Source organism: Drosophila bipectinata, chromosome XL (genome assembly GCF_030179905.1).
Source record: "Drosophila bipectinata strain 14024-0381.07 chromosome XL, DbipHiC1v2, whole genome shotgun sequence".
NCBI classification, from domain to species: Eukaryota; Metazoa; Arthropoda; class Insecta; order Diptera; family Drosophilidae; genus Drosophila; species Drosophila bipectinata.
This window is the reverse complement of record NC_091734.1, coordinates 11595633-11608479: the sequence shown is the minus strand read 5'-3', so window position 1 is coordinate 11608479 and position 12847 is coordinate 11595633. Positions and strand designations below refer to the sequence as shown.

General features: G+C 47.5%; 1 protein-coding gene across 6 annotated transcripts; it reads left to right on the top strand.

Annotated features, from left to right (window-relative positions):
- Nucleotides 1-227: 227 nt before the first annotated feature.
- Nucleotides 228-12384, top strand: tyf (twenty-four). 6 transcript variants are annotated; one of them, XM_017246067.3, is made up of 8 exons: nt 228-448; nt 1562-2027; nt 2117-2826; nt 3812-3940; nt 4162-4965; nt 5033-5515; nt 5581-9208; nt 9276-12384. In XM_017246067.3, the coding sequence occupies exons 3-8, from the start codon at nt 2185-2187 to the stop codon at nt 9338-9340; spliced, it is 5751 nt and encodes a 1916-aa protein (XP_017101556.3). In that variant the 5' UTR covers nt 228-448; nt 1562-2027; nt 2117-2184; the 3' UTR covers nt 9341-12384. The 6 variants fall into 6 exon arrangements, with proteins under 6 accessions (XP_017101556.3, XP_070138485.1, XP_070138478.1 ...); XM_070282384.1 differs by having other exon boundaries at nt 4162-4974; XM_070282377.1 differs by having other exon boundaries at nt 4162-4977.
- The last annotated feature ends 463 nt before the right edge of the window (nt 12385-12847 follow it).

The window sequence follows — 12847 nt, the reverse complement described above, 5'->3', positions numbered from 1 at the left end:
ATGTTAAGTACTTCTTCTTCTATTAAACTGTAAGTTTATTGTAAATTGTTAAAATTAGCTATATTCATAAATATTAGTAGGGTTCTGATATGTCTTTCTAGAAATAACTATTTTTAATAACTACTATTTGTTTGATACATCAGTATCGATAGTTGTATTCCATCCCTAGTGACATCAGAGGTTTAAAAATATCGATGACCAGTGCTGCGCAGCGTCGCCTGGCAAGTGCTGCAAAACACAACAACAATTCCAAAGAGTGTTCTGTTCGGTCGGAATTTTTTCATGTGCCCGTGCAATTAAACAAACCTTTTAATAATTCCCCATTGCACGCCCTCATACGCATGTATGTCGCGGGGATAATTAAGCATTTTCGATTATCGAACTGTTGCAGTCGTTGCGTGAATGTCAAAATTCAAGTTGTTCCTTGGTTCAAAACGTCGCCGAGAAGGTCAGAATCAGAAAAATGTACACAGTTTGTGTGCCAGTGTGTGTGTGTGTGTGTGTGCGTGTGTGACAACGATGTTGGGTTGAGGAGTGGGGAGGGGGGGGAGGAGTGCGATTGTGTGAGTGCGCAGAAAGTTATACAGCTGGCGTATGTATCAGCGAAATCAGTAAATAACAACTGTGATAAACGGAAAAAGGCGGCTTAAACGCCTCCAAAAACACGCCCATCACCCGGCCCCAGTATCGAAACGCTGCAAGGGTAAAATAAATTTGAGAATAAGAAAAAAACTGTGTGGCAAAATGACGTGTTTTGCGCTAGTGTTGCCACTGACAACAGCCGCAGGGTTGGTTGTCACAGCTCTGCTTAAAATCCCCTCTAAACGTCGAAGAACCTGGTCCGGAATACCATTTTTAAGTGATAAAAGCTTCTGAACTTTATCTCGACTGGAATGGATGCATTTTTAAAGTACATAGTGACAAGCATTTAGCCTAATATCCTAATCATAGCCGCCAGTTGGCAACCCTAGGGCTCAAAGGCCTCGGCGCACTTGGCAACTCTGCGCGGCTTGTCAGCCAAAGGAGAAAAGAAAAAAAAAAAAGTTACAAAAAAAAAAAAAAAAAATGAAAAGCAGAAAGCGCAGCTCTTTTGCGAAATGTGAAGCCACAGGCAAATATTCCAATCTAACCAACAGCTAGCTTCCCCATCCCGGCATGCCACTCCCCCTGCTGCTACCACAGCTGTCCGCATAACCGCAACAACAACAACAACAACAACAGGAATAACAAAACCAAAAAGAAGACCAAAATTTAATAAAATCGAACTTGTGATACCCTTTTTTTTTGGTTTTATTTAAAATATGTTTAAAAAAAACTCCAATAATGCTTCAGAGGTGTAGGATATAGTCTTTCGGTTTTGGTTTACTTCCCAAGATCGTTTTAATTGCGTTGTTATCAGAGTATTCCAATAGTCTCTATAAGATCTATCTGGTCATATGGAATTTCCATATTCCAAACCCTTCTCTAAACCCAATAGACCCTTAGGTCCTTTAAAAATGGCATCCTGCTGTGCAGCAGCATAGTTTGTACACATGTCCTAACTTGCCTTCCATTTCGACAGCCCCATGAGCAGGAGAGCCGTAGCTGTGACAGAAAAACGCATCAGTGACTACGCCGTGACTAGATATTCCGTGGTCCGGTAAGGAGCGTATTCCGGGTGCCAGTCCCCGTGCTCGCAGGTGCTTGCAGGACGCACTTAGATGCCACGGGCGGGTGGGCGAGGACGTGCCCAGGACTAAAGCTGTCACCAGCAGAAGGATCACAAACTGAGGCACAATAGAACGCCACAGCACGCCACCCCTCTAGTCCTCTAGTCCCATCTGCGCTACGCAGATACGTAAAAAAATAAAATAGAAAACCTCCAACGTATTTGGAATCGGAATCGGAAGCAGCAGCAGCAGCAGCAGCGACTGGCCAGTTTCCGCAGAGCAGTTGCAGGCACAGTGGCGTCCACACGGCGCCTTGGCAGCTGTGCTACCTGAGAACTTTGCGAGGAGTGGGTCGAGGACACCGGGCAGCAACAGTTTGTAAGTATATCGTATGGATCTAAGTGTAATCCGAGGGTAATCCGAGAAGCTCAATGACGGCTAAGCCCATTCATATGTTTTTATGGCAGGTTCGAGGAATTCGAATGGCATTTGGTTGTTTCGCTAGCCTGTTGCCGCGTTGCATGCCACACAAAAGATGAACAATGAACACACGCCGTCAGCATCGGACATATCGGCGGAGCGGATTGCGGCCACGGGCACAGGATCAGGAGCAGGAGCTGGAGCAGGTGCTGGACCAGGAACTGGAGCTGCAAAGCTGCCCATTCCGGACACGCCCATCGTCTCGATTGCATCTGGGACGATGAGCGAGAGCACCACCACAACCACCGCAACCAAGACGACGCCGACGCCATTCTCCCAGGAGCAGCTACTGACCATGATGTCTCACCATGTCGCTAAGGATACCGAAGCCGAAGCGAAGGAGGAGGCAGCTGCTGCTGCTGCCGGCAAGGAGGCCGAACAACCATCCAAGTCTACAAAGGACGTAATCCAAGGAGAAGCAGCACAAGCTCCAAAACCATCTCCAAATCATGTAGAATCCAATAGTAACAGCAATGGCAGTAGTGACCCCAAGAAGTCAACCTCCCCTAGTAATAGTCATAACGCTAATCACGCCACCAGCGATTCGGCGCCGTTCTCGCAGGTCTTCGCCCTGCTGGGGGAGACACCCGGCGCGGAGCTGACGCGGCCGGAGCTCAGGTGTCGTCAGTACGGGGCCACAGCCAAGGGCAAGACCCAGGATGACCAGAATGTCGGCAAGCGACAGAAGAAGAAAAAGGTAAGTCCAAAAAAAGGAACAAAAATTTAATTATTTTTAATATTTTTATTTTTTTAATTAAATAAATCAATAAATATAAGTTACCTAAGTTAATAATTTTGTATTTTATGTTAAAGTGCTATTGGGAGGGGTTTTAGTTTTAAGATTTAAGAGGTTATATCATTTATTTAATCATTACCTTAAAAAGGGAGCTTGGTTTTAAGTTTAAATATTTATAATCTAAGAAATGGATATTTTAATTGTAAACTAACTATAACTAAAAAAAAAGATTATTTAAGCTACAAAATAACCAAACTAATCCATCGGCAAAAAACTATCGCATCGCTAATCATTCCATAATCCATGCCGATTAGTGGGGACACAACCCATCCAGATTGGAATGACAAGCCGTTGGCGCAGTCGTGGAAATGTACCGTTAGGGTGCGCAGGCTACCATCCGCCGGCACACAGGCGCAGCCACACGTTCTTGTAACCCTTGGAAAGAGAGTTCAGTTCCAGTAAGGCGGCCCTAAGTGTGTTTTTCTTGTTTTTTTTTTTCGGTAAATTTTTTTAAAATAAATAAAATAATTACTATATCGGCGAAGCTGAGAAGCCAGAGCATAGCCATAAACCGCAAAAGTAGCTTTATCTAACAAACAGAGCGCATAAATGACGAAAAAAAACCGCACGGTTCCCGATTTAATTCCCCATTTCTTGGTGGGGTGAAGGGGGGAAGGGAGCATACATTTGTTTTTAATATTTTTATTTTTTTTATCACTAACATTTGAGTTTTTGGTGAGCAGTAGTTGGTGGCAGGGCATGTGTTTTTTTTTTTTTTTTTTGCAACACCCAGTTGCACCGCTACGCCCATTTTGAGGTTAGGTCACTTTTATTTGTTGGTGTGAGTGCCATTTTTGGCAGTGTGGCTGTGTGTGTATGAGTATTTGTTGTTGTTGTTGTTCTTGTTGGAATTTTAAAAGAAAACTTTTTTCAAAATTTTTCACAGACAAAAAACCATGCTTGGGAGGACAGTGATTTTAATGATCTCGACGACGCATCATTGAAGAAACTACTCGAAGAGGCCTACTGGTATCGCAATCCTGGCGACAGAAAGAACAAAAGTGAGCGTTTTCTGGTGAGTAGAGTACCCCCCTTACCAGACCCCCCTTCCGGTATCGGAATCGATCGAAGAAAGGGGGGCGTATCTCTCAAAAAAATGGGCTGATGAAGCAAATCGTGTAAACATTTCGGGAATAGAGAAGAGAGCTCTTTTTCAGAATCAGTTTAGAGTCCAGTATAGTCCAGACCAGACAGAGTTCTGAAGCTTATCTAATATCCAATTCTCTTCCTCAACAGCAAATGCTCAAAAAGGCTGAGTACGACGAGGAGATCTCTTATCGTGCCATCAAAACCTGCCTCACACTCAACCCATCGGCACTAGCGTCCGGCGTGCAAGCAGGCTCCAGTTCCGCCGGTGGCAACAATAACAGTGCTGGACACCATAACCACCACAATCTGTACCATCACCACAATAATCAACACTACAACCACCACGCCAGCATCAATCACCGGTCGGGGGATACACAGACAGGACAGGCAGGGCGGCACAAGCAGGGCGGCTCCCTGCAGGATCTCGTCGAGGCGGCGCACCGCAGCGAGCTGGCCACCACATCGGCGGCGGCGGCGGCAGCGGCAGCGGCGGCAACGGCAGCAACCCAACGTTTCAACTGTGATTACCAGCTAAGTGGCCGTTCCAATCGTCGCCTTCAAAACCAGAACCAGAATCAGCACAACCAAAACTCGACCACCACCAACACCTCATCCAGCAACAACAACAACAACAACAACGGTAGTAACAACACCTCCAAGAAGATCAAGAACTCGTCCGTTTCGGGACGACAGCGTGAAGGTGGTAGCCTGCCCAGCAACGTCAACAATATTGACGCCACGGCCATGGACTCGAAGCATTCGAAGCCGCAAGAGGTGGGCGGTGAGGCGGGTTCCTCGCAAGGATCGGCAGGGAAGCAACAGAGCAGCACTGGCAGCTGCTGTAGCTTGCCCAGCCAGCTGGGCGAGGTGGATACTTGTTCGCTGACAGCCCAGTTCCTGACGAACGAGGACGACAGCGGCAAGCCTGTGAAACGCGACCACCTGCTGGAAGTGAGTCAAGTGGCGAGTAGTTTCCCCATCCCCTACCCCTAATATACTAATGCCATTCTTTTTGCAGCACTTGGAGAAGCATGCTCCGCCGACGCCTCACTCGATGACCTTCATGGGCGCCAAGCTGCTGCGCGAGAGCATGGAGCAGGAACAGGCCGAGACTGCTGAGGCCAGTGGCTACAAGGAGGCCTCTGTCGAGGATCCGCTGCGCTTTGCCGTCCTGGAGAACACGCTGCAGCAGCAGGCCTACTATCTGGCCGCCCTGACGGGTCAGTTCGGGCTGGGCATAGAGCAGGAGCCGAAGCGCAAGGTGGAGGCGGGCTATGTCTCCCTCAACGACAACTACACGGCCTGTTCGTCGGTCTACGGCGGCGGTGCTGGATCGCTGCCTGCCCCCGAGTCCGGCAAGGCCTCCACTTCGTCCTCGGCCAATTCGGCCTCTCCCTCCGAGGCCGTGGGCGGCGGTGAGCTGCGTCCGGCGAAGATAGGTCGCATGGTTTCGGCTGCTGCCTCGGCGGCTGCAGCCTCTATGGGTGGCAAGGCCACCACGGTAAGTTTGGCTTCTCTACAAGAAACCAGAGACTGGATAGAAGTCTAAACATCTCTCTATTCCAGCGCCAGTTGGACGAGAACGGCAATGCGTTGGGTGAAGGATACGGCGGTAATAATGGCAACGGCAATGGTAACGGCAGCTCCTCCAATGGCAACGGTAATGGCAATGGCAATGGAAACCAGTTCACCGCTCTGATCACTACCACTGTGGGCGGCAGTGCCCCCACCTCGTCGGCCGTCCACCGGCAGATGCTGTCCACGGGCTCGAACACCACCACCACGGCCATGGCTGCAGCGGCAGTGGCCGCCTCCTACAGCCAGCTCCAGCAGGCACCGGGCAGCGGAACTGTATCAGTATCGGGCGCCGGATCGGGCCTCGCTCCGCCCAGCACCAAGCTGAAGGCCAAGAAGAAGTCGCAGCAGGACCGCAACACCAAGACCGTCGACGTGGAGTCGCAGGCCGGCTACCGGGGCAAGGATCCCGTCGAGCAGCTGGTCAAGTACATTGAGAACGACGGCAACGGCAGTGGCGGCAGCGCGGCCGCCCAGCAGAAGAAGAAGGAGCGCAAGAAGCAGAATAAGCTGAAGAAGAGCAACTCGCTGGAGGAGCTGCGTAGCTGCTCCAAGATGGAGGTGGACGACCTGAAGCGACAGTCGGCCACCACGGAGATGATGCGTCAAAAGAAGGGCTCGAACAACGGTGGCTCATCCGGTTCCACCGGCTCCGCTGGCTCCTCCGCCAGCGGCAAGCACAACTCGTCCTCCGTGGCCGACATCAGCAAGAACTGCAGCAAGGAGCAGCAGGCCCAGCCGGCGCCACAACCGGTCCAGGTCCAGGTCCGTTCCGGCAACTCGGGAACGCAACAGAGGAAGGGCGAACGCCGCTCCTGGGGCACCGAGGAGCTGCAGTACCTGGGCAATGACCAGGAGGTGGCTGCCACTTGGTCCGAGCCGGAGAGCCTCGGCCAGAAGCTGCCGCTCGCCCTCACACGCATGTCCGAGCTGGAGGCCCTCAATACCGTGCTCTCGGAGACGGCCGAGTTCCATGTGGTGACCAAGAAGAAGAAACCAAAGAAGCAGCGGGCAGGGACCATGGACGATGCTGCCGTGGCGGCCGCCGCCCACACCGGGGGCAATCTTCAGAGGATGCAGCAGATCACCAAGTCTGCCTCCTCCAACATGATGTCCCAGCGGATGCACTACTACACCCCCTACAACAACAACAACAACAGCAACAACAACAACAATGGAGCCGGAAATGTCGGAAACTATTACAAGCAACAACAACAACAACAACAGCAACAGTACCAGGAGCACCACCAGCCGGGCCAGCAGCACCACCATCACCATCATCATCACCACCACCATCACCACCACAGTGGATCCGCGGTGGCCAACCAGGTGGACAGCTCCCGCCGGAAGTCCACGTCCTCGATGCCGCCCTCCGAGAAGTCCGATTCCAGCGACCTGGACTCGGTCCACTCGCTGCCCATCCAAACGGGCAAGAAGAAGAGCCTGGGCGGCAGCGGTGGCGGCACCAACAAGCCGAAAGGCGGAGCTGGCGGAGGACAGGGCGGCTCCAAGCAGGGAAAGCAGAACAGCCCGTCACCGGCACCCATCTCGTATGCGGACATTGCCAGGAACAAGCAGGAGGCGATGAACAATGCCATTGCCAGCGACACCGAGCTGGAGCTGGGCAAGAGCAGCAAGTCCAAGACCCGGCCTGATTTCCCAGAACTGCCGGGACCCGCCTCGTCGGCGGTCAGCAGTGCCACCCAGTCGGCCGCCAATCCCGGCCAGACGTCGGCGCCGTCCTACTCCCAGAGCCTGAACGCCACGCCCGGCAGCAGCAGCAGCGATGCCGAGACCAGCTTCGCCTCCCCGGAGTTGCCCTCGCAGGCCCAGATCCCGGCGGAGATCGTCAACATTACCAGCGCCAGTGCCGGCAGCACCAATGGCGGAGCAGCATCGATGGTTAGCTCCGCGAGCTCAGGTTTCACCCCGTCACCGCCGGCGCTCCAGAAGTCCAAGAGCGTGGAGCACGACGCCAGCTACAGTTGCACCAGCAGCAACCTGGACCAGCAGTACCCGGCGCTGGAGAAGACCGTCAAGCGGCACAGCACCAACAACGTATCGCTGGCGGTGTCTGCCACGCCCACCACCTCCGCACACGCCTCGACTCCGGGCGGCTCCTCCTCGCTGTACAACTTTGCGGCTGCGGCCAAGCAGTCAGCCATTACTACCTCAGTTCTAGCCGCAGCCTCGTCTGCCTCGTCGTCCACGTCCACGTCCACGTCGTCGTCGTCCAACGCCTCGACCACATCCTCATCGTCATCGTCGTCGGCCTCCATCGCTGCCGCCGGCAAGCTCAAGAGCAAGCCCAAGGAGCTGTCGCCGAGCAGCAAGAAGTTGTCGCCGAAGCCTAGTCAGGATGAGACTCTGGGGGCCCCGAAGGCCACAACCAGCACAGCCACCAGCACGACTCAGAAGTCGACGGCTGCCACCCAGACGGAGGGAGCCAAGAAGCTGACGATGAAGCCCAGTGGCGGAGCCCTGGAATCCACCGCCGGACGACGGGCAGTGATCATCCTGAACGATGATCGCGACGCGTCGGGTCGGGGCAACAACGAGTTCATCTTCGGGGACTTTAACGAGGACGAGCTGAAGCTCTTCGACGACAACGAGGAGGAGGAGGAGGAGGAGGAGGACGACAAGGAGAAGGAGAAGGGCAAGGGTTCTTCCAACAAGCAGCAGCAGACGGAGACGCAAACCGAGCCAGAGGGAGAGTCCAACGAGACGGAGCTGGAGGCAGAGGACGATCCGGAGGAGGAGGAGGATCGGCAGCCGCGGGCCGAGAAACGAAGGCCCAACGACCGGGAGCAGGAGCAGCTGAACGACTCGGGCACTGCCTCGGATGTGGTCAACAGCTCCGCCAGCCTGGACATGCTGTCGATCTCCGCGGAGGCCGCCCAGTCGTCGCCCAATGCGGCGGCCACCGCCTCCTCCTCGAGCGCCGTCAGCCTCATTAACTCGTCCACGCCCTCGGCCAGCGCTTCCAATTCGTCGTCATCCGTTTCCATATCTTCCACCGCTTCCGGCTCGGCGTCCTCGGCCTCCTCGTCCTCCGGCAATGTGGGCGCCTGCCTGGCCTCCGTGTCCGGCATGCTGGCCAACCAGTCGGGCGACAGCGGCATCTACGCCGCCGCCAACACGTCCGTGAAGGAGCACGTCAACCACTTCCTGAGCAAGGCCAGCAGCAGCGAGGAGATGCTGCCCTCCAACGTGGCCATCTCCATGCAGCAGCTGGAGACGTGCAACGACATCGAGGCGGCCATCATTGCCGCCGCCCGGGCTGCCGCCGCCGCCAGGAGCACCAGCTGCAGCAGAAGCAACTCGCAGGAGTCCAAGCAGCAGCATCAGCACCACCACCATCATTACCACCACCAGGAGCGAATCAAGAATCCCAGTGGCAAGGCCGGCACCGCCATGCCCGTGTACATGGCCTACAACCACGGCGACGAGGAGGAGGATGAGGAGTGCCTCCAGGAATTGAGTTTCATGGCCGACCTGAGGAGCGACGCTGCCACGCCCACGCCCCCGGAGGGAGTCACTCTGCTGCCGGCGCAGGCCGTCTCCACGCGACCGGCGATGATGACCAACACGGAGCTGATAGTGGATTACATAGCCAACAGTGAGTAGCCCTGTTTGTCCTTTTTGGAGCGAGGATGCACTAAATACTTGACCTTTTATCTCTGCAGCTTGGAATGCCATTGCCAACAGCAAGTATGTGACCTACTACAACGAGCAGGAGCAAGAGACTTAGGCAGGATCGGGATCTTACCAGGATGATGGCTAAGATCGGTGAAGGAGAAGAAGAAGAAGCAGCTGCAGCAACGCCATCTATCGCAGATGTTATGTGTTTGGATTGCATGTCTGAATCGCGTTGTCTATTATTACTATTATTATTACTATTATTATTATTAATATTATTGCTATTTTTTTTTTTGTAATTGTTGTGCTGGGCCATCGTTTACACACACATATATATATATATACCGATTATGCGCATACATTATGAATAATTGCTATAACGATGATACGCTTTTATGCTAATTAAAGTAACGGTAAACAATTACGATAACGATAACGATTATGAGGAGCCTATTGGATGGCAAAAGAACGTTAATATGTAGATCTATCACAGTAATACCCCCCCTTTAGTGTGAGCTTGTGTGTGTGCATGCCATGTGTGTGTGAGTGAGAGTGTAAGTGTGTGTGTGTGCGTGTCTAGGATCATAGGGATATATCCATGCATAGGTCTAGGAACTATATAGAGAGAGACAGTCAGGATAGCCAGTTCTCCCAGCTGTGAATAATAGGGAAGAATATAACGGTCGAGCAGAGCCGAGTTATCGGATATCATCCGTATATATATATATTTATTTAAAAAAAGAAAGAGAAAGAAAAGGTAAAAGAAAGAGAAAGATAATGGAATCAAGCATTTGGGATCTGCTTTTGTTATTTTAAAACACACAACCTTCAGGCTCCTTGAAACGCAACGTTTTACCATAAACTACAACTATTACTATTAACTATTACTCAATTATGATTACTATTGCCTATTATTATTATTATTATTCTAATTATTATTGTAAATCATATAAAGATCTAATTTTTTTTTTTGCCTTTGTTTTATGAAAAGAAAGAAAATAATAATCGCGCGCGCGAAAGCTAAATATTAAAAAAAAAAAATGAAACTAAAAACTAAAAACTAATCTAAAGTCTTAGTTGATAGACCGAGTCGCGTGTAAATATTTAAAAAACAAAAAAATTAGAAGGGAAATCTTTGATATTTCGATTGCATTGATAAATATTAAAAAAAAATTATATATATATATATTTAAGAGTAAGTGGAGATGGCGAGGGTGTATGATAAAGTATCTTTAGCTCCGGCTAGCCATAAAGAAAGCCTCACGAGGACCGAGTATGTTAAAAAAAAATAATAATCGCAAGAAGAAGAAAACCAGATTCTAAAAAAAAAAAACTATTATGCACTTACGAAAAATGCCGCCGTTTAGCAGGTAGAGCCTCAGAAGGTCTCTGCAACAACAACAAAAAAAAAAAACGAGTTTAAAATTAAACACTTAACATACATTAATATTAATAATTTAAAAACCAGAAGGAGAAAGAAAATAAGCGTTAAGTGAACTCGTAGCATAAAAAGCGCCACTAAAAATCGCTATACTTCTAGGTACATACAATATATGTAGTATATATAAACGCGTATATATATATATATTATATATTTAAATATTACATATATATATTTTTTTTTTGATAATGCAACGTTAACCGTTTAAAATCGATTAATTCTAAGATGGAAACAATGTCAGAAAACCTAAAGCCGTTAAGCAGATAGAGAGAGACAGAGAGAGAGAGAGAGAGATCTTCTATTTAAAGCTAAAATCTAAAAACTAATCTGAAAAATGCCTAAGCCTAAGACCCAGAACTAAAAAAAAAATAAATACATATATGTTTTCAATTCAAGTTTAATATACCGCTCTCCCTTTCTCCTTTACAAAATATATACATATATTCTTCAAGTTTGTTGTCGTCTGTCCCTTTCTTAATCATGTCCTGTCATGTCAATGATCCGTTATGAAAAAAAACCACGTTGAAACAGAATCAAAATAAAGCCACAGAGAGAATAAATTTTTAACTAAGTTGCAGGGAGGATATATATATATACATATATATTAATAAATATATATATTTATTTGTACCACGCCTATTAAGGAGAATCTAAGCGCATTACATACATATATAGAAGAACTAAGTCAAGAACTAAGCCAATGTACACTGCAACAACTTTTAGACAATTGAAAAAACAAAAAATAACTGTAGCAACAACAACAACAAAAAACGCGATAAAAAAAAAAAATTTGAATTTAAATTGTACGCTAGTAACGTAACTAAAAACTAACACTAAAATATTAAAAAAAAAAAAAAGAATTAGTTGTATACCGAAAAAAAAAAACAAGAAAAAGCAAAAAAACAATGTTTCTTATGTGTGTGTATTTATGTAAAATATATATATTGTAGTTGTGTGTATGTGTATATAAAATAGAAAAATGTGACTCTTTAAAAAAACCAAAAAAAAAAAAGGAACAAAAAAAAATTACAGAGTAAGAGGATCAGATTGGACAGGCACATTAAATCAGGAATTATTGTTTTTTTTTTTTTTTAAATCCTCTCCCAAACTAAATAGTAAGGATCGTTTTTGTTTTTTTTTAATAATATCCTCGAGCTTGGTGTTTGGAGTTTGTAGGCCGGAAAACCAAACCAAACCAAAACTAGAATTGTTTTAGTTCCGAAACCCAGAGAATAGCCTTTGATTTTGCGTAGCTAGCGTATTTTTATCGAGAAACAATTATCGAATTATCGAAATAATCTAATCGGACAACAATCGGTTCAACTGGCATTATTTTCGTAATTAGTGCACTTGTTGAGTTTGGAATACAAGATGATAATTAATTAATGAGAGAAAAAAAAAACAATAAATAGTCGAGAGATCACGGCGGGAACTATAATCATAGATATATATACACACATACATATGTACTCCTCGACTACATACATACTACTTCTACCGACGAAGCAGAAAACTCAGACCCTCCCCCTTGGCCCAGATCCAAGCCCAGAGACCAACCTGAGGTCCTACTTTTCATCCTTGTCACCCCCCCAACCCCCCCCCTTAAACATAACTTATACATACCAATATTTGTACATGCGAATGAAAAAAAAAAATGGAAAAAATCGAAAAAAATTAGTAAGCGAAAGGCATTAGAATTTAAAAGGCGGTACAGTCCCCACAAAACAAAAAAAAAAGAAAAGGAAGGTCCGATTACCGCGATTACCCGTATCGATCAACTATCGATAACAGCAACCTATTTCAAAGGGAAATCGAAATTTAATTTAAAAAATGTGTTTAAAATATAATATACTGGAGAGAAGTGTATTTCTGTCGAGAATCGAAATAAAAATTAACAAAAAAAATGAGCAAGAGTTTAAATTATTTTAAAATATTGGGGGTTTGTATAAAATCCAGTGGAACTATAATCCAGTAGTATCACCTCTTTTAAATATTTCAATTTTTAACAAATCATGGGGAGGGTTTTGTGATTTTTTTAATTTTAAATTCATTAAATAAACACTGTTATTATTAATGACATATATCAGGAACCATTTAATACCACTTCGTACCACTACAAATTGGGAATTTGAATATAAGTAAAGCTTCTATTAATGAAAGAAACCAATTTTTCTATGG